Consider the following 22,179-nt stretch of genomic DNA (forward strand, 5'->3'; position numbering starts at 1 on the left):
TCATGTCTTAATGACCTAAACATGACGTATATTTATAAATATAATTGTGCCCCTCCATTTGAATTTTCATCTTTCATAATATCCCTTCATTTGTGACCATGAACAATGCTAGGTATCCCACATTATAAGTCTCAATTTGAGTCCTAATTAATGTGGCATTCATTCATTGGATATCGATTAAGTAATTTTACTAGTTATGAAATTCATCATCTAATAGATAAGTGACACATAACATTAAAACTCAAGTTATGACTCAAATGTTGGGATTTCAAACATTATTACATGGCCATTGAATCAAGATTTGGGCTTAATCAATGGTCTAAATTGAATCATCACCATTTTCCATGAAATACCACCATGAATGAACGTATTCTTAAGTGAAAAGACACTTATTTTATAATGAGTAATTAATTGGAAATGATTTTACAATAAGACATCATTTATTTTTAAAATTGTTCCAACATATTGTAGACTAAATTAGCAATTAAATAATATGAGCATGATCTTTAATACAATTTCTCATTAGCCTAGCTGTAAAAGCCTACATCTTAATTGACAAATACAAATACATTAAGAAAAAAGAAAATACATAACACACAATTTGAAAAATTCTAATTGACCTCCTAACCAAGCTAGCTCTATACATTTTATAAGCCTTTACTATGCATCGATTCAAATTAGCCAATTTCAGTCACTTTTCATTTTCTCTTTTTTTTTTTGTTTAAATCACCCGATTTCCAATGACCGCATTGGACCCCGACTAATTCGGATTCGGGGTATAGTCACAGTTAAGGCTCTTTACCCCTCCCAAATAGTGTGTTTAGTGGGGATCGAACCCAAGAGCTCTTCCCACTTACCCAGCCTGCGCCGCCAACTGAGCCACAACCGTTTGGTATTCTCTTTAAATTGCTATCTTCATCAGAAGCAGTTGTGCTTTGTAATAAAGTCACATTGTCAAAATGGCAGTAATAATAGCATTTGGAGGGGTAAAAGAGGGCTGCATTTGCTGCTATGGCATTGCCGTGGAGTCAGCAACAAAAATAGCAACCCGAAACACAAACACCTTTCCACCACTGCAAAGTATATAAACGTTCAAATCAATAATATCACGTAGTTTTATTTTGAGCTAGGTACAATAATACTACGAATTAATTTGGAACCTACAAATTATTTCTCTTTGATTGCTTTTGTGGAATCTCTTCATTAACTTAGGTTTGGAATTGTTTCATCAATACCTTAATATATATGTTATCATGTGTATATTAATTTTATTCATTTTTATTGATGGATCCTTATTTATAAAACCAAAAAGTCAAGTGATACGACGACCAAATTAACTACCATTATAATCCCAATTATGTATTTGACAATATTAAATAAGTTTGCCAAATATATTATATAAGACTATTAAGCATGAAATGTATAGTAGCATTGTGCACACCTTTTAAGCTTATTAGACTCTATCCATCTTACTTGTAGGGATGGCAAAAATCCCCACGGGGACGGGTACCCTCGGGGATTTTTCCTATTCGGGGAGGGTATGAGGATAATTTCATACCCAATTTCTTATTCGGAGAAGGGGATGGAGAAATTTTTTTATCCAATTTCTTATTCGGGGAGGGGACGGGGATGAGGTGGAATCCCCATCCCCTACCCATTTCCCCATTTTAATTTTTAATTTAATTTTTATTTTTTAAAATTACTAGTAAATAAATAATGAAATTTGAATTATAAAATTATAAGTATTGGTAAAAATAAAAAAATAAAAAAATATCAAAATATTTATATTATTAAACTTTTAGGCCTAATTAACTAATTAAAGTCCTAAATTTTTATTTATGACATTAAAAAGACCGGACAGATTCTATTAGCCCAAAACTTTTGTTTTAATTTTAATATTCATTAAATATTTTAAACTTAAATCTATTTTTTTATTTATCTTAAATCCATTTTTTATTTATTTTTAGATGTTATAATTGCCCACAGCAAATCACAATTTTAATATCTAATCTAATCTAATATTTGCTCTTGATTTGCTTCGACTTAACTATTGTATTGTAAAGGGAATAGTCCATATTTATAAAGTGCCCACGCCACCATTGAAAATTTAATTTTGAATCTAAATTTGATTTTATTTGTAACAATTTTGTATTAGACTATTAATTTGTTCATGATAGTTTGTATCCCTTGCATGCTGCGTTACTTACTAATTTAATGTATGTGACTTTTGTAATAGATATTAATGTAAGATATATTTCGAACTTTACTTTTATTTAAATTTTTTATTTTAATATGATTAACTCAAAATCGAAAACAAAAAAATGTATTAATTATTCGGGGATCCCCTGTTATTATTCAGGGAGAGGATGTAGATTCTCTTAAATAATTTTGACGGAAATGGGGAGGGGACATGGACATACGCAAAATATCGGGGATAGGTACGGAGAGATTGGTCCCCTCCCCTCCCCTCCCCATTGCCATCCCTACTTACTTGTGTACAATCTTCTAGTGGATACAAAAATCATCCAAGCACTCTCAGTGTTATTTGTCACAATTGAAGTAATTTACTAAAATGATAAAATCCATAACTTTTTAAAATAAATTTAAAAAAAAATGAAAGCACACGCTTGATGATACGCCATTGAGGACTATGTTATACTTCATTTTAAAATTTCAAGTTTTAAAATATGAAAAAAAAACTTTAATAGTCACTTCATAATTTATATATATATAAACAAATACATACTACAATATGCATACAAGGCCAATGAGGCAACAAATGGAAGCGAGATAGCGGCAAGTCATATGGTACACGTGCGAAAATCACGGGCAACCCGGCAACAGATTATTAGGGGCCAATTATTTTTGTAAGTACCATACGATAAAAGTTAAATAGAAAATTATATATGAGAAGACGTTTTTGTCTTTATTGTGGATAAAAGGAAATGATACCAACATACCGTATAACAACAATGGACATATGTCATATATGTCTAGTCGTCTCTTATAAATAGTCCGAATTTTTATGGCATAATTTTAGCTGATCATGCCAAATTTTGAGTTGTGTTGGGGGCGTTGATTGGGGTAATTGCCCACTTCAAATGATAATTGGAGACTATTACTGTACTCTAAACTAAATTAAGGGAAATGCATCAATAATTGAGAGAGAAATTTTCAAAAAAAGTGGCACTAAATGAGATAAAACTGTGGTGCAAATATGGTACCGTGCTACAGTTGCACCCAATCGTTGGATTCCCACCCATTTAAATGGACCACATTCATTTAAGTGGATCCAACGGCTGGTGCACTGTAACCCGGCCCCACTAAATGATATAATTATAAAAATAATAATTAGATTTGTACTTTACCATCATTTTGATCGACATCGTAAACTAAATATTTCTATTTATAAATAAATCAACGCAACTAGTACAATAGATTGACATTTCAAATCTTTGTGCTTTAGAATATGCATCTAATTCAAATAATTGGCTGTCAAAGAACCTATGCTAGGATAGTGAGATTTTTTAAAGCAATCCATTTAAGCCAAATAGCAAAAGAGAATCGAGTTCTATAAAATTCAACCAGGAAACTAGCTAGCTTGGGCCACAGCCACAGCCACAGCATGTTCAAAATCAGCCTTTGAAAAGCTTTAATCTACCAAAATGGCAACAAGCTTGTTGATCACAATTCAATTCATTTTTTTTTTTTTTTGCCTCTGTTTTTCCATGAAGTTGCCATTCCAAGTTTTGGTAGAAAAAAAAAAATTAAGATTGAAATTGAGATAGGGAAATCCAAACTTGCAAGTTTGTGCAAAAGGTTTCAATTACTTTATGATAACCAAATAAAAATTATTTAGAATTTGAAACATTTTTCTGGTGGGTTCAATGATTTTTAATGGGCTTCCACTGAACATGCTTGTTGGGACCTATGAAGCCAAATCCGTAAACACAATATCCAATATAATACGTTCTTAAAAAAAAATAGTTTCTTTATTACTTTTTTTTTTTTCAAAAAGAAGTATTTAAGTCCTCCTTTGCATATTTACGCTATAGTTGTTCTTTGGAAGACAACTTTATCATTTTTAATTAATGAAAAATATAATGATGATTTTTTTTATGATTGGTTCAAATGTGGATATGGCAAAGTATATTAATAATTAAAGTAATATTAATGAAATAAAACCAAAGAAATTAAAATGAAATGGGTTATTTATTTTAAATAAAGGTTTCCTGAGTTAATGCAAGAACAGAAAATGCATGACATTTTCTCTAGTACGGGACCACAAACAATTCTCTGAATTTCTGTGCTCTTTTTTTTTTTTTTTGTGTGTGAAGGAAAATGGGAGGATAAATTAAAGAAACTGAAAAAGAGTAAAGCAAAAGTTGCAGCCCTGGCCTCTGGACAATGTTGCTATCCCTTCAAGAATCAACATGAACAAAAAAGACAAGAGGAAGCATGCTCTTAAACATCAAGATTGCCATTTGGTAGTAATTTTCAAAACAGCTTCAAAAATTTTTAATATGTCTAAAATTGATTTTATTTTTGGGCTTAGTATATACTATATATGGCGTTTCTAGAATTAAAAACTGAGTATGTGACTTTTCTAATAAAAAAAGATGTTTTCTAAACATAAAGAAAACTGAGTATGTGACTTTAAAAAGGTCTTTTTTTTAAAAAAAAAAAAAAACCACTGACAACATTAAAATATATAAAACAATGTCCCTTTCCTAATTTTGATAATTCAAAATTGCATATCAAACACATTTTGTATAAGCAATTTCACAAAACGATGCCCACTAGGTACATATTCAAAAAGGGAGTATTCACTTAAAAAGAAAAATAAAATAAAATAAACAAAGAAAAAGGATTTGATTTGGAGTTGAGGTTGATAGTAGTTTGCTCTCTCAACAACTCTCAAACTTACTCTCCTTTTTCTCTCATTTGAAATTAAAATTCAAAAATTCAATTCAGTAAATTCCTAATAATAATAATAATAATAATAATAAGCATACGCTGATACGAAACAAATCATGTGCTGCTTGGTGTTCAAACGGCATCGTGTCCTTGATTTTGACATTCCACCTTTCTGCCTTTTTCGCGCTTCTTTACAAGACTTGTCTTATTCTCATAATTATTTATTATAATTATTATATTAGCTTGGATTAAAGTCGTGTCTCTTCTCTTTTCACCGTCACAACAACTCAGCAGTCTGGCATCGCATGTACTTAGTAAACATCCAGTCACATATTAAAAAAAATAATAAGCAATTTTAATTTTTGAATACGCCACTTGTTGTTTTATGGGATTACACCACTCCTTTGAATAATCATAACTATGACGTATTTACTTTTTATTTATTTATTACAATTATGTACTAAAGATGAAGATCGGACATACCCACCTAATATTAATTAAATTTGCGATTAATAATCTTGTAATGCATAAATGTAGGGTTAAATTCGGACACGGCAGAAGGATTTCAGCAACTTAAATGCATTTTTTTTATTTTTTTTTCATCCGATTTTTATGGGTTTTATCGAAAAGCATGAGAAAATGTTATTTAATAATAGCTACTAGCTAGCTCGATAGCTAGCTAGGGTTCTTTTAAGACAATATATTCAAGTGGTTTGGTGTAATTTTCCTACTCTAGCAATACCATGCAAAATAATAATAATAATTTTCTCAATGAGAAATCAACTTAATATTAGATGCATCTTGCAATTTTTTTTTTTAAAATTTAAGTAATATTATATTCTTTTTAATCTAGTCAACGAGTCTACTGACTCACAATTATTGTCGCGATCCGTTGATAAGCTTGTATTCAAGGTGGATTAGGTTAATGGTGATAGATTAAAATCACAATCAAAGTCATTTTCAACAGTCAGTCTATTGCATTAATGCAATACATCGGCCGAGTTAAACGTCACAAAAGATTAGGAAAGAGGGGGGAAAATTTAAAAAAAAAAAAAAGGGGAACCATTCTTATCGTTTGCCCAAAAAATATATTTTATTGTTCATATTTCTTAATTAAGAAAAGAAGAGAAAAAAAAAATTTTGAGGACCCAACCAACAGAATGACAAATGTTAAAAAGTCGCGCAATTACGACGCCACCAGTTTTGATTTTCATTGGCCGGCACTTTTTTTTAATATTTTAGTGACACTATCAGATTGAGTTGGTTGTTAATGTAATGATGATTTAATGCAGAGCCCGAAAGTATGGGCTTTTTAGAGTAATTAATTAATAATTCAATAAAAACATGATTACACGGATATTTTTTTTTAAAGTAATAAAAGTACATCAAACAGTTCACCATTCATCAACTAATTAATCCTCTCCCATTTAATGATAAATGGGTCCTGATTAATGGTGCAAAGCTTCTACTAACCTCCTCTGTCGCTGTTCAAAAATTTTATTACACAGCAATCATGCCTTATGCTACATTATCTTAAAGCTTTTTATTCTTTCAACTTTTTTGGGTTGGTTATGATGGCAGATATTGATATTTGTATTAATTCAGACGACGTTGATATTATTGAGACGGAATATTTATGTTTTGGTTTATGATATAGTTGAGTCAAATTTGTTGCGTGCCATTTTGTTAATTTTAAGATAACGAAATATTCGTACTGAATTGTTTTAGATTATTTGTAACATTCCAAGATTTATATCTCAAGATACATTAGCTAAAATTTGCTCTCTGTTATTCTTTTTTTTTTTTTTAAGTCTGTTATACAGAGATATTATCTCACTGACATTACATCAGACATTACAATTAATATTTACAATCATACTATATAACTGAGACTACCACCATACATTGACACACTGAAGTATATGTTTAGATATTTTTAAACACTCTCTATTATTTGAGGGGTGCCTGCTCCACTCACGTTTCGTAAGGGAGAGACTGTCTCCACTCAATTAATTAATAATTGAGGAAGAACTGAAACTAACCTCTATAATGCTTTTATGGAGGCTCGAACTAAGAACTGAAACTAACCTCTATAATACTTTTATGGAGGCTCGAACTCTTACACTCAACATTATAAGTGTAAGGCTTCTCCCATTGGACCAAAGGCTCATCGGTTGCTCTATGTTATTCTAGTTCTATTGTGCAGCGTAAGATACATTAGCTAAATTTATGGAGTTCTCAATCAAGAAGTAAAATATAATTTTCTATTAAAAAATAAATAAAAATCCTTTTATCCTGGGTCTTGGCACTCTTGGGCCCAATGGCCCATAAGCAAAGTTAAGACGCCGTCGTATTTGCAGGTTACGAACTCAGAGGAGCTTTTGGTAAACGACATCGTTGCGTGGCCTAAGGAATCAAACAAAAGCGCGCCAAAGATTTTTTCTCTCAAAGGAAAGAGAATGGCCATTGATTGCCTCGTCCTCGGTAATCAATTTTTTCTGAACACAACACACACTCCCTCTCTTTGATTGATACTTGTAATGCTCTACAAAATTAACATATCATAAAGTCTACTTGTGATTTTATTTTTTATTTGTTTTTTAAAAGGAGCTGGACAAGAAGTTGGCAAGAGCTGCGTTGTAGTGACGATCAATGGGAAGCGAATTATGTTCGATTGCGGGATGCACATGGCCTACAACGATCACCGACAGTACCCAGATTTCTCTCGCATCTCTAAATCCTGCGACTTTAATAATGCTATTGACTGTATCGTCATCACTCATTTGTACAGCTCTAGATTTGACTTTGTTTTGCCTGTTTTCCCATTTTAATTCGCTGTTCTTGTTCATTTTACGAGTTTTTCTTACTTATTATTTTTTTTCCTGTCTCAGTCACTTGGATCATATCGGGGCTCTTCCTTTCTTTACGGAAATTTGCGGGTACAATGGTCCGATATACATGACTGTAAGTTCTATCCTCTGTTCGATGAAATGCTTAGCTCAATTTTTTAGATTTATTTTAAGGAAAAGCGCATATCAATTCATGTTTTTAGTTGATTGCTGAATCTTAGTAGCTTTATGTTGCAGTTTGTTAACTTGAGCTTATTTTGAACTAATTCTGCATGTGCTATTTGTGTCTCGCCAATCCGATTTTCTTGCAGTCTTTAATTAAATTCAGTATTTTGTGCTTTTGACCTTGTTGGATGGCTTGCATGCTGGCTTCCAATCTCATACATTGTAATGTTCTCCGTCTTGGTGCAATGATGATTGAAATTGGAAAAAATTTTATTTACGTGTTGTTATTAAAACCATTTCACTGCAGTATCCGACAAGGGCATTGGCTCCTATAATGTTGGAGGATTATCGAAAGGTTTTGGTTGACCGAAGGGGTGAGGTAGAGCAATTTACTTCTGATCATATCGCAGAATGTATGAAGAAAGGTATGTATATTTTCTATTTTTCATATGAGTAACTTGTTCTAGGCCAGGCCAGTCATTATTTTAGATGTATCTATGAATTTGAAGAAGATGTATATTTATAGAAATTGTCTTGGGCTTGTCGGTTGGCTGCATTCTACCAGGCTGATTTTAAGTTGCTGCTTTGTTTGTTGTGGTCAAGACCTGTAAATCATCGTGCTTCATGAGACAGACTTGATTTAGTAGGGCCATCAGAATCTTTGTTGAAAGCTGATACCTAGTGTAGATCCTGGCTTTTTAATCTTTTCACGAAGATTTCTATTCAGATTTACTTTTATCCTCTGCTAATATAAGAACTTGAAGACATTACTCACTTAGCTTTGAAAATATCAGCCATCTATCCTTTTTCCAAGAGAAGGTCGAAGATTGTTTTTCTTGCCAGAAAAGCAGAAATGATGATGCACATTTCTCCTTCTTGTGAATATTCTGTTCTTTAGGGGGTTCTACTCTTTGCAAATTATGGATATATGTAGATATTGGTTGTAGACATATCCCTATTTGTACTAATATTTATTCTCCTTCCAGTCTTAAGCTCTGTCGGTTTGACTAGTTCCTTGTTGCAGTTATAGCAGTGGACCTGAAGCAGACTGTGCAGGTTGACAAAGACCTTCAGATCCGTGCCTACTACGCAGGGCATGTAAGGTTTCAAACTTATTATCTAGGCATGTGATGTGTTAGAATCTTATAAAATTTCCATATTTTTCTATAAAGGGCTGTGGATCAGTCTTCCACCTTATTTGGGTGACACGTGCTTATGCAATGCTGGAGGCATGTGATGGCCCTTGGCAGCTCAGCGCTTGCTTTTATGTAAACCTGGGGCCTTTAGTTTTTTGTTGAGCTGTCTAGCTCCTTGCAAATTTTAGGAGCAATAGATTAACATAGTGCCAGATCTTGAAGAACCAATTTGATTAGTTTCCCTTTTATTATTATTAGATTAAATAGCCAGGTACAAGCATCTAGATGAACAGTAGAGTCAGGCTGCTGAACAGTTTATGGTGTAAACTACTATTTTTGTAATGCGTGGTATGCTCAAGAGTCTAACTGTTTATCTTCGCATATTTTCTAAAAATTATGCATCAAAAGTATTATGAGGAGTAGAATCTATATCTTATGAGAAAGCATGTTCATCTCCTATTTTCTTAGATCTGCTTGTAAGAAATGTCTATAGGTTGTGTAGATACATTTTTTACGAATTCTAAAGTGTTAATTTCTCTGACATGATATTTCCATTATCCATTATGTCAATCTTCTATATTAAATTTTAGAATGTAGTTGATGTTGTTCACATATACTGTGTTTTTCCATGTTGTCAATTTTGCACTCCATGTTTGTGGTGTTTTAGGTTCTTGGAGCAGCAATGTTTTATGCAAAGGTGGGGGACTCTGCTATGGTGTACACTGGAGACTATAATATGACACCAGATAGACATCTTGGAGCTGCTCGAATTGATCGACTACAGCTTGACCTTCTTATAACTGAGTAAGGAACCAATGTCTATACATTGTTAGGTTCTCTGCGCAATCCCATTAGCACTGTATGGAAAAACTGTACGCTTCAAGGGAGTGGAGAAAGAAAACCTTGAATTCATGTGTTTTGGTTTGTCTTCGGTAGAATGCTATAGTCTTATGTCATGCATTAACTCTTGTGCCATCCGAATACAGTTTGGACTTTGTCCGGCCAGGGTAGAGTGTTTTCACTCTCATCAAGTATTCTTAGAAAGCCAGTAATGTTCCTACTATCTTCATAGATGTGACTCTTTTGCCTTAGCTTTTGACTTCCATGGAATTTGCTTGGTGTTTCAGTTTACTTTTTGTAAATGCTATAATTCAGAGATTGAGTACCACAATTCCTTATTTATTGATTATGCTGCTGCAGTAAGCGGTAAGCCACTTCTAGTTCTATTCTATTCTTGCACAATGATTTGGAGATTTAATTTAGTATATAGTGCTTACTTCTGGTTGTTCATTGAAACTCTCACATAGGTGTCAGTTTCTGCAACTCTTAAATTGCTTCTTAGGGAAAACCTTGAGTTTGAACTCTGAATTTTGATGAATAACTCATCTTTCTGCTCTGGGATTTAATTTTTACATCAGTTTAAGTCAAATTTATGTCTGTCAGTCATAGGGAGTTTGATCCTCTTTTCAATAATCATTTCATCCTGGATGTAGGAGTGTTAGCTGGGACTTCATTACTTTTCTGTGTGGAATGAGGAGACACAGTGGATTACATAATCGTTTCCTATCTCATTACATTACCTTGTCCAGAAATGGAAGCTTTGGCTTTTGGATTTAAGGGTATTATATGATTATGCCTCTTCCTATAGGCCTAAAGCCAATGAACCAAAAGAGAACCTTTTTCCTGAAGCAAAAACTGGTTCTCTAGGGAGTTCCTTTAAAAGGTTAAAATGCTGTTCGGAAGCACCTTGTTCTGTTGAATCTTCAACAATTACTGTAGGTTATGCAAATACTTTTGCAACAAGTTTAGCTATCTCATTGTTCATAATTTTTTTGGGTTTGGAAGTGGGATGGGAGTGGGAGGCCCCTTACTTTAAATTAATGTAATTCCCCATTTCCGCTTTCAACTGAAAACATTTGCTTAATGACCTTTATCTTTCTTCTATTTGTCCAAGTATGTCCAAGTAAACCAAGGTGAAAATATGATTATGTTTTATATTGGTTTCTCTCTCTTATACGCTCTGTTTAGCTCTTTAAAATGAAGTTGATCTTTAAAGATGATTTTCGTAAGTGCTGAAATGGGAAATATATTCAGAATCACAATGTTCTATCAAGGTTTGATGTACTAAATGTTATTGTTTTTTATTATCTTGTACTAAATGTTATTGCTTTTGATTATCATTCACTGATTAATGCTTAAGCATGTTTTCTTGGTTACACTCAATTGTATGCTAGACTATCAAACAGGTTTTGGTGGGATGATATTTTCATTATCTTTGCCTGATAAGATTTCTGCATCAGGTCTACATATGCAACAACTGTACGAGATTCAAAATATGCTCGAGAGAGGGAATTTCTAAAAGCTGTATGTAAATGACACCACTGTCCAACCCTCCATTGCTCATCAGTGTGTTGTATTTTTGTTGCTAGAATTCTTGTTTCTTTTTCTCTTACATTTTTTCTACATAATTAACTGTTGTTGTCTAGTAGAAATTTCTTTATCCTTGGAATTAAGTCAATAGTCAGAGAAATTTGCTAGCCTGCACTGCTGGAGCCAGGAAGCTCTGTGTTTCAATTGTTAATTACAAGGATGTGTTTGATTTATTTATGAGCTTATGCGTACTTTATTTACAACCCAGACTGCTTCTTCAGTTTTACATACGGCAGTGGCATCAATTTTGTCTTTTGTTGTTATAATTGTTGTAAGCATCTGAGAACTGTTAGATTGTCTTCTACTCTTTTCATGAATATTCCTTCTTTGATGACTCTGAAGGGGTATTTAGAGAATCTTATGCACGCGCGCTCTGGTGATTTTAACTTCTTGCTCTTGCTATTCATATTTAATTAAATGTATGAAGTTGCTATCAGTTAAATGTAGAGTTTCTTTTCATGTTATATTGCATAACAATCATTAGTTCCCACATATGCAGCTCCAATGTCAATCTGTAGATATTATTTCCCACACATTATCTGTACTTTATTTATGTTTGTCCAAATTAGATACAACTTGTGTGATAGAACAATCATGTTTGGCTAATGTTCCCTAATCCTTAATTTCCTTCCTATATAGCACTCTGTGGGAGAAGTTGAAAAATTGCCAATCTAGAATCCAAGACTAGCCCTTGATCTAATAAGTTTGATAAAGCGAGTATCTTGAATATTATAGATTAAGATGTTTGAGAATAATTTTACTTCAACCATATGCTCCTCCAAAGCTTAATGACCTGCAAAAATCTAAAATTTGAACATCACATAACATATAATTTTCTTGTTTGGCTAAATTTTACGAAATCTTCTAAAGGTAATGGCAAAAAAAATACAATCTTATGAAATAGATGCTAGTAAAATATTTTCTTGTTGGTCCATTAGTCTATGTTCATAATAGTAAGACTTCTGAAGCCATTATCGATGTTGTCTGCTTAACATGCATTTATGTCTTTGTGGAAGGATGGACATCCAAAGTAACTTCTTTTTTGAAATATCTTATTAGGTTCATAAATGTGTTGCTGGTGGAGGAAAGGTGCTTATTCCTGCATTTGCTCTGGGAAGAGCACAGGTACTGCCATCACATGAAACTTTTGTTTTATTTTACGTAACATCGTAATTTCTTTGAATTTGGGTAAAGCTTTATGGTTGGTTTAGTTGTTGTCAGATATTTGGACTTTGGAGATTAACAAACACGTAGCTATCCTATTACACTATACAGTTATAGCATTTACAAAACTAGTGATTTTTGTAAAATTCTGCATGGTTGTAGTGTGCTTGTTTATTTGTGTGGCCTTCAATTTGTATACCTAGTTATCTTTTATTCTGTTCCATTCTGCCAAAAGGTAATTAATTTATCTTTCATTATCACCCAATCTAATGGAAATGGTTTCCACCTTTCTTAGCTTTAAAGAAGAAAAACTAGTGAATAGGCGAACTTCAAATTGATTGGACGTAGAAAAAACAAAAAATCATGAATTTTTGAGGCTTTTGAGTATTGATATTCAATGGCCCCCCTTTTTTCCTTTTCTTTTTCAGAGAAACAAAAGTGATGGCAACATGTTGGGTAAGGTGTTTTATGAAGATTATTCATAGACAATAGTTTTTTTAACAAGTTGAAAACATCAAAATGGTGTCTCAACATTTTTTACTTTTTGTCTCACTTTTCCGCTTCAACATTTTTCTATATAGATTCTGATTACCTCTTCAATCTTTTGTACGTATATTTCAATATATTCAAAATCTGACATTTAAGATTATTTTTGCCTGCCCTAAGCGAAGTGAGACTTTCTCCCTAGAAATTTATATTAGACTTATGACCTCATGCGGTGTAAGATTTTGCTTCGATAGGGTTTAATGCATACCATAGTTTTTTTCCCCTCCTCTTTCGTACATCCACAGATTAATTGACTTGCGTCCCTGTTCAATGCTTCAAGAGCAGTCATTGAGATATTGGTTATGATTTTTTAGTGGACTTTAAGGTGTAGAATATTAGTATGGAACAGTTGAACAAGCCCTTACAGTCTTTATATGGGACAATACTCTTTATTATAATGTAGGAACTCTGTATACTTTTGGATGATTACTGGGAGCGCATGAATCTAAGAGTGCCTATTTACTTTTCAGCAGGTTTGCGCCTTCTGTTCTTCTTTCTGTTTAATAATATGTGTTCATGATTGTTTGTCAATCAGCCATGAAATACTTGGTTTATTTGGCTTATTATCAAGATGTATCCTGATGTTAACAACTTGTAAAGAAGTATACATACTTTAATGGTTTTTAATAGGGAGCAATTTATCCATGGCACTGGAAAGGCTAGCAATTACTTAGAGGTTGAGTGAAATGCTTAAGAATTATATCTGAGAAGTAGCTATAATGACTATTACCACTAGATTGAACATAAAGAACTGCATTGAACATAAAGAACTGCAAAGTTTCCATCAGTATCATGGAGCACATAAGTTCTCTATGGTGATATTTCTTATAGAACAAGGAACTAAATTTTATATACTGATGAAACCTGTCAAATATTTGCAGTAATTTCATGCATAATTTGCATGCATTGAAAGTGGCTAATTACTTGATTTAGACATTCACTAGTTTATGGAAGGCTGTAATATTTCAGCTGCTCTTTTGATTCTTTTTTTCAGGTTTGACTATTCAAGCCAATATGTACTATAAAATGCTTATTAGTTGGACGAGCCAGAAGGTCAAAGAAACATATAATGCATTTGATTTTAAAAATGGTATGTATATGTTTTGTTATTTTTTCTGAGGGGACCGAAGCTCAGCATGACTGCGTAGCATAAATAATACGGAGATTGTAATTAGTTGGCAATTTTCCTCTGAACCTCTTACATCTGTTGATCTCTTACACTTTTATTTCATAAGATCTTTAGAGATAACATTAAATTTCAAATTCTCAAAATTTATGTCTCTGAAACCATGCCCTTACAATAGTAATATTTTAATGTTGCTGCTTTAGATGTGTTTAATTTTTAAGAAATGCTAGACGAATTCATGACCCTTAGATGATTTATCTTTGGTCATGCTGGTTCCTCCTTACTGTAGTTATGCATTTCTGAACATCAAAGATGTAGTCTCAGAAATTTTTTTATTTAATTATAAAATTACCCTTATTGAAAATCATATAAGAATTTTTATATTTATTAGTTATATCGTCTCTTCAACTATTATCAAATTTTTGTCCAAGTTCATCATTTAAGGAATCTCAAATGATGTTTAGACAACTATTTAAATTTAAGGGGTATGGCTCATTATGTCTTCTTTTATTAAGTGTATCTTTAATTTCTTATATATTAAGAAAGTTCTCTCCTATAATAGAAAAACATTAAATTAGGGGAAAAAAATTCAGCACACCCAAAAAAATGTTGTTAGCTTCGCCACTGCATTTGGTGAAAATTGATTCAAATTGAACCAATTTCCTTTTGCATATGATAAATTGTATTTGGCATGCCACCAATTCAAATGAAAGTACATGCGGAATTTTGTTTGTTTCTTGATACACAGTCCGTGGAAAACTATATGATTTCCTCTTAAATTACCAAAAGAACCTTTTGCTTGGATTTCAACAAAAATAAGATTATAATGAGTTCCCATGTTTTCCATTAATCCATGATATAAACATATCTAAAAGGCTTCAAAATTTTATTAAAAAACTCTGAAATTGTTCCTCATGATCTTCAATCTTTAAAGTCCATTAGTTTTTCTCTCACAGAACAATGTCCTAAAGCTTCTTGATATATATCTTCTCTGAAATTGATTATAACCTATGAACATTTCAATTTGTGAAACATGTCTCACTAACTTATCACATTGTTGGGAATGAAGCAGTACTCTTAACTCACGCAGGATGAATAATAGCAACTATCTGGAATTAGTTTATCACTGCATAATAGTCATTGTCTGAATGGTTATTTCTCTTTCTTATATGGGTTTGAATGTTGCAGTTCACAATTTCGACCGTTCTCTGATCGATGCTCCTGGACCTTGTGTTCTATTTGCCACTCCTGGGATGCTTACTGGTGGTTTTTCGCTTGAGGTTTTTAAGCATTGGGCTCCTTCTGAAATGAATCTCATTACATTGCCTGGGTACTGATACTCGTTTATTAACCTGTAAATGTGATCTGTGGTTGAAACCGAAAACCTATAAAGCATGAAGGCAAACACTATTTCAGTTATACCGTATCATTTTCTGAATATTTGTTACTCCTTTTAGGTATTGTCTGGCAGGAACCATAGGCAATAAATTAATGTCGGGAAATCCCACCATTGAGTTGGAGGGCACCAAAATTGATGTGCGATGCCAGGTTCACAATCATCTCCGTTCTCTTTGATAATCTATTTTCCACATAATTTTTGAGCATATTGAACCTCTATTAATGTGCCTGTCTATAAAATCTGAGTCCCTTTCACCCCTTAAATTGACACATTCTTCCAGCAGTTCTTCTCTCTCTCTCTCTCTCTCTCTCTCTCTAGGGTCTCTTGACAGACCCATAAATACTTTTGGTTTTCATGTACATTCATTCTCTGTGAGTTTCCTGATTATGCATTTTACATTGTCAGATTCATCAATTAGCTTTCAGTCCTCACACAGATGGAAAAGGAATTATGGATCTTGTCAAATTTCTCTCCCCACAGCATGTGATACTAGTTCATGGCGAGAAACCGAAGATGGCTACTCTCAAAGAAAGGATACAGTCTGAATTAGGAATTAAATGTTATGATCCTGCCAATAATGAATCTATGTGCATTCCTTCAACTCACTATGTGAAAGCAGGTGCTTCTGATGCATTCATCCGAAGCTGCATGAATCCAAACTTCCAGTTCTTGAAAAGCGGTTCAGAAGAGAAATCTGTATCTGGTTCAAAGTGCACAGAGGGCACATTGCCCCTGTGGATAAAAGATGAGAGAGTTGCCGAAGGGATCCTAGTTTTAGAGAAAAGTGAGAAGGCAAAGGTCGTACACCAGGATGAGCTTCTGCTGATGTTGGGAGAAAAGAGACACGAGGTTCAGTTTGCCTATTGTTGCCCTGTAAATGTTGATGAATTGGAGAAGTTTACGACCACAAGTCTTACTCCGACAGCTAGAATGCTACGGGATCCTAACAAAAGCTCCTTGATCCGACTATTAGTCGCAAAACTGTCAAGAAAACTTTCTGAAGGCAACATTCAAGACTTCGGTGAACATCTCCAGGTGGAGTCATTTCATCTGTCCGTTTGTTTGAAGGATACCTGCCCTTACAGAATAACTAATGGTCTTGAAGATAAACCAAGAACAGCGTTCGTTTGCTGCACTTGGTCAGCAGCAGATGACAAGCTTGCGCGGAAAATTATTTCAGCAATGGAGAACCGGGATTTAGTTGAAACCTAATGTGTAACACTGTCAAGTGTTATCTCAAAATTTCCATTGAAGTCTTGAGACGGCATTGGCTCGTTTGATATTTTACCCCACTGTTTAAGAAGTAAATGAATGTCACCTAATTAAAATGAACAAAGCCGAGATAGATACTAGAGAAGCCTATGATTATTTTTATTATCTTAATAAAAAAAATGTATTTTATACGGTCACTAACACTATATCGTGGCTGACTTGGTAAAATTCAGCGGCAAAAACAAAAAGACCACGACAAAATCCAGAAAAGAAAAAAAAAAACATTCAATCAATCATCTACCATTCAAAACTTCCGACGCACCAAACAAATCAAATCAAAACTGAACACGTTCCCTCTCACTGTTTCTCTCTACACACTTTGACACGCTTCCATTTCTTCTATCGAGTATCGATATTGAATTATTGATTACTCATTCCCATTTAATCGAAAATTTTAAATTCAATCAAATTAATTAGTCATGCCCATCTTCGTCTCTCGCTAAAAACACACTCAGTGGAGCCACCTCTACTTTACTTTCGCCTCCATGTCATCGTCGTCTGATGCCGCGGCGCGGTCCGATTCCCACGCGCCGCTCCTTCGCCCTCGGGATCCTTCCGTCTCTCCTAACGCCGCCCGTCCCGCTACTCTTGCTCTTCTCCTCGGCCGCGCCACCGGCCGTGGGCATGGTCCCTCTATGTTGGTCCGTGAAACTGCCGCGCGTGAGCTCGAAGAGCGACGCGCTGACTGGGGTTACTCGAAGCCTGTTGTTGCCCTAGACATTATGTGGAACTCTGCCTTCGTGATTGTTTCGGCCGCGATGTTGATTATTACTATCAATGAGAGACCTAGTACTCGCATTAGGTTATGGATCTGCGGGTAAATTTCGCTTTTTTTTTTGTCCCAAGGAATAATTTAATAGACACTGTAAGCTTAAACACACATAGACCCGTTTATAATAACTCTGTACACATACTGTGATCGGAAGCCTATTTGAATGCAAATTCAGTTGTAAGCTAATAGATAAAGACACTAGGAGAAAGAGAATCATATCGCCCTTAATTTCTGAAATTCGTTAGAAAATGTCCCCATCAGGGATTTTAGACGAGAATGGGTTTTCAAAAATGATTGGTAAACACCCACTTTTAACTTGGAATTTAACATTCACTCATCCTGTCGGTCAGTACTTTATATTCTTGTGTGGATGTGGATTAGGACTCTTTCGATCCCTAGCATACCCTTAGTCTAGAATTGGGAGAGTTCTATGATCTTGTTCTTTATTTATTTATTTTAATTATTTTTCCTGGATAATATTCCCATTTTCTTAAATTGTGTAAGTAAGCTAGTTAAAAGTTTGAAATCCTTTTATTTGATAGGTATGCTCTGCAGTGTTTGGTGCATGTGGTGTTGGTGTGGATGGAGTACAGGAGAAGGAACACAAGGAGAGTTAGGGATGATGAGATGGGTGGTGAAGATGTTCGAGATGTGAATAATGATAGTGAGGATGAGGAGGAGGATGGAATTGTATACCGCACTTCTACTCGAACAAGGTGAGATTCAGCTTGACTTTGAGCTAAACTGATGTGGGTTTATGTTAACTGTATATATTTTGTTGATTAGAATTTGATTAATTAAGTTTATAATTCTAATGTTTTGAGTTAAATGGCTTGTGGCTTATCTTCAATTTGTGTTTTTACTGATTTGTAATTAATTTTGTGTTGACTTTGAATTTGGATACTTGATTTTGGTTTTTGAGCTTAAGTGGCTTTGTGTTTGAGTTCGATTTTTTCTTCCTAGTTTAACTTTTTGATTCATGGAATTTTCATAATTATTCAAAGGGTTTTGTGTTAGATATAGTATATGTTGTCGTATAAATAAGAATCTACTTCTTAGTGTTAGTTTTTACTCATTGATCTTATTCGGAATCCTGATGGGAAACGTTTGGTGGCATAACCTGGAACGTCTGTTGATATCTGTGCTGATATAAGTGTGTGAACTAGGGGCTTGATTGAAATGCGGGTTTGAGAGATAGCTGAGAGAATCAGTTTCACATCAGAGGTGGCAGCAACAGAACATTAACAAAATAATTACTGTGAATTGTCTGGAAGATGGTCAATTGGATAAGAGTAGAGAAATTTCGTGCAACAAGCAAGTGATTTGCTTGGAGTATATGCTGTTGTACCGTTGTATTTGTAGGGGATGATGAATTTTGGGCATATAAGTTATAACAATAATATTAAAGAGCTTGCGACAGAAGATACAGCACTTCTTATGTTGTGCTGTGCATGGTGTATGGATGTGTGGGTGGAGTACAAGAGGCCCCAGCAAGAAGAAAATGAGGGAGTACAAGATGCAGGAGGTCCAGGGATATGAATAATTGTGAGTACAAGAATGAGAAGGGCCTAACAAAAGAAAAAACAAAAGTCGTAAAATATTTAAACAAGAAACTAGGAGCAAGTGGGTTAATGTGTTGATTTGGTCTGAATTACCTTGATAAAAGAATTCTTATCTGAAAAAAAAAAACTGAATTTAATTACTCAAATTAACTTTGTAAGTCTTTCATGATTGCGGTCAGTTACTTTATGCAGCACTCTAACTGGGTAAGGGAATATCATATGCTCATATCTGGCTGTAATAAAATGCTAATCAAGGCCATGGTTATTGTAAGGTCATATGCTCTAATAATGGCTGGCAAGATGCTAAAATGTTTGTCAACCAATTAGTCTAGATTATTGATTTGATTAGATCTCATCATGATTATATTAGTGTCCAAAAAGTGCTAGTTTAAGAATGATAGATATGAATGTGGCCTTTGGTAGGCTATTGTTGGGAAAATGCTCAGCATAAGATCTTTCATTATTTAACCATAAATGTGCTCTGGACAGTTCGCTTTGGTATCTATATGTTCATTGCTCATACCCATGCGATATTAACTTGAAAAAGCTTTAAGCATAACTTGCTTCATAATGTATCAATGGAACTGTTTGAATGTGCTGCAAAGTATGCTACTCTACTGCCATTTGGAGTCTTGTCGTCAATTTAGTGCCCACCATGTGTTTGTAACTGTAGGCTCATATTCAATTGTTTTAATTGTTACACACTCCTTTATTAACTAACCAGAGTTTTTTTTTTTGTTTTTTAAGTTTATGTTCTCCTTTACTGATTTGATGATCAAATGACTCAGTTTTACTAAACGATGTGAATCAATCAATACAATGGCATCATTTCTCTGGTGGATAGTTGGATTTTATTGGGTAGTCTCCGGTGGCGATCTACTTCTGCAAGATGCTCCTCGTTTGTACTGGTATGGAAGTTCTGTTTCTTGACAGCGTTTTTCCTTTCATTGTATATGCAATTTATTGTTGTCTCCTTTCTTGTTTTCTTTCCCAACAAAAAATTTTAATCCTTTATTTGTCCTCAAATTTCTAATTTCCTAGCCGTTCTTGTCTTAAAACTCAAGTAGTTAGGTTTGCTTGTCTATATTTTGTTATTTATATTTTCAGCCCTTGGATTTAGGCTTTGGAATTTGTACCACACGGTGATTCCTATGTATTAATTTTCTTATTTATTCAGAAAAGGTTAAAACGCCACATTGAAACATTTTATTGTTCTCTTTATATACGCAAATGCAATCTCCAAGCATTCAGTCATTATCTTCTTGTTCTGATTGCCTACTTGGCATGCACATAAATTTAGTTTGTCGGCAACAGATAGCTTTCTTACACTAACTCAAGTGACTGTAATCCTTGCAGATAGATTATAATGTATTTCTTATGTTAATGTTTTGTGCTGGGATCTCTAATTCTTCATATTTGCAGGTTGGCTGTGGTATTTCTGGCATTTGATGTGTTCTTTGCCATCTTTTGTGTTGTTTTGGCATGTTTGATCGGGATTGCTCTCTGTTGCTGTTTGCCATGCATTATTGCCATTCTTTATGCTGTTGCAGGACAGGTATGAAGAAAGAATTAAGAATTATAACTGATACTATTATCTTAAACAAATGAAGGGTCGAGAAACCACTCACTTGGGTTTTCTTTTCTAAAATGACTGATTAGGAAGGTGCATCAGAGGCAGATCTAAGTATCCTACCGAAATACAGATTTGAAGTGCAAAACAATGATGAAAAGCTTGGTGTGGGAGCAGGGAAAATGGTTCCTATAGAGACAAACGGTGGATACGTGGCAAATGAGCGTATACTTTTACCTGAGGATGCAGTACGTTAATTCTTTTATATTGAAAATACTTATTTTGCAGAATTTTAATTAATGCCTGTTGTTTTGGTGTTATATCATGTTTATATCACATGAGAACTGCTGCCTTTTCCTATTTGGATAAAATGGGATGGCTCAATCCCATTTGTTTCCTCATTTTCCCACTGCATTTTTATATCTATGTCTTAATATATCTATTTTTGTTATGGCACTCCATGCATGAACAAAGAAAAGAAAAATGGGATTTGAATGCTTGAAAGTCGTGTATGGTGTGATGGAGCATCCAATTCAGATTACTTTTTCAAGGGCATTTGTGTGGCAACTTATTTGTGTAAAAGATTGTGTATGGTGATTGATTCCACCAATATTTTTTTTTTTTGTAGGAATGCTGCATATGTCTCAGCTCATATGAGGATGGAACAGAGCTCCATGCTCTACCCTGCAACCATCATTTCCATTCTACATGCATTGTGAAATGGCTTAAGATGAATGCAACATGTCCTCTCTGCAAGTACAACATTCTCAAGGGAAATGAACAGGTATGAAGAAAGGGAATAGAGGAATTCCCCAATGACCAAGTTCATTCCCTCAATACCATCTGTATGTACAGAAGAATACAAGGCAGAAAGAACGAAGCTTCTCCAAAGTCTTTTTTAGGATATGAGCTATGCAAATATACAATATTTGGCATTTGAGCTTCTCTTTATGTTTTACTGGCCTCTAGGTGTTTGTTTATTCTTTCTTGCCTCTGTATGGATTTCAGGCGCTTGTGCAAAACTGGAGCAATTGGTCTGCAGGTTTTCTATTTACAGTTTTCTTTTTTTGCCCTCTTTTGTAGTTATTCACAGGTTGAGAACTCATGTTTGATGTATTTCATATCAACTATACTATTATAATATATACACAATGTACCCGTATATTGTCACTATAGGTGTAATGAAACAGATGCTGTCTTGCAATTCTTTCCTCCCCGATCTGATTAATTTGATTGAGATGGTATTTGATTTTCTGTGGGATTTTGAACTT

The 22,179-nt window shown here is 34.0% G+C and overlaps 1 protein-coding gene across 1 annotated transcript; it reads left to right on the top strand.

The window, feature by feature from the left end:
- Positions 1-7,342: 7,342 nt before the first annotated feature.
- On the top strand, positions 7,343-22,159 carry LOC18052913 (cleavage and polyadenylation specificity factor subunit 3-II). The gene is made up of 19 exons (XM_006448096.2): positions 7,343-7,401; positions 7,525-7,702; positions 7,809-7,881; positions 8,239-8,356; positions 8,956-9,029; positions 9,735-9,871; positions 11,368-11,431; positions 12,557-12,622; positions 13,611-13,680; positions 14,202-14,297; positions 15,522-15,663; positions 15,791-15,881; positions 16,138-16,941; positions 17,454-17,821; positions 18,319-18,492; positions 20,127-20,246; positions 20,761-20,893; positions 20,998-21,156; positions 21,537-22,159. Exons 1-19 carry the CDS (start codon positions 7,377-7,379, stop codon positions 21,696-21,698), a joined length of 3,054 nt encoding a protein of 1,017 aa, XP_006448159.2. The 5' UTR covers positions 7,343-7,376; the 3' UTR covers positions 21,699-22,159.
- The last annotated feature ends 20 nt before the right edge of the window (positions 22,160-22,179 follow it).

Source organism: Citrus clementina, unplaced genomic scaffold, assembly GCF_000493195.1.
Source record: "Citrus clementina cultivar Clemenules unplaced genomic scaffold, Citrus_clementina_v1.0 scaffold_2, whole genome shotgun sequence".
NCBI lineage: Eukaryota > Viridiplantae > Streptophyta > Magnoliopsida > Sapindales > Rutaceae > Citrus > Citrus x clementina.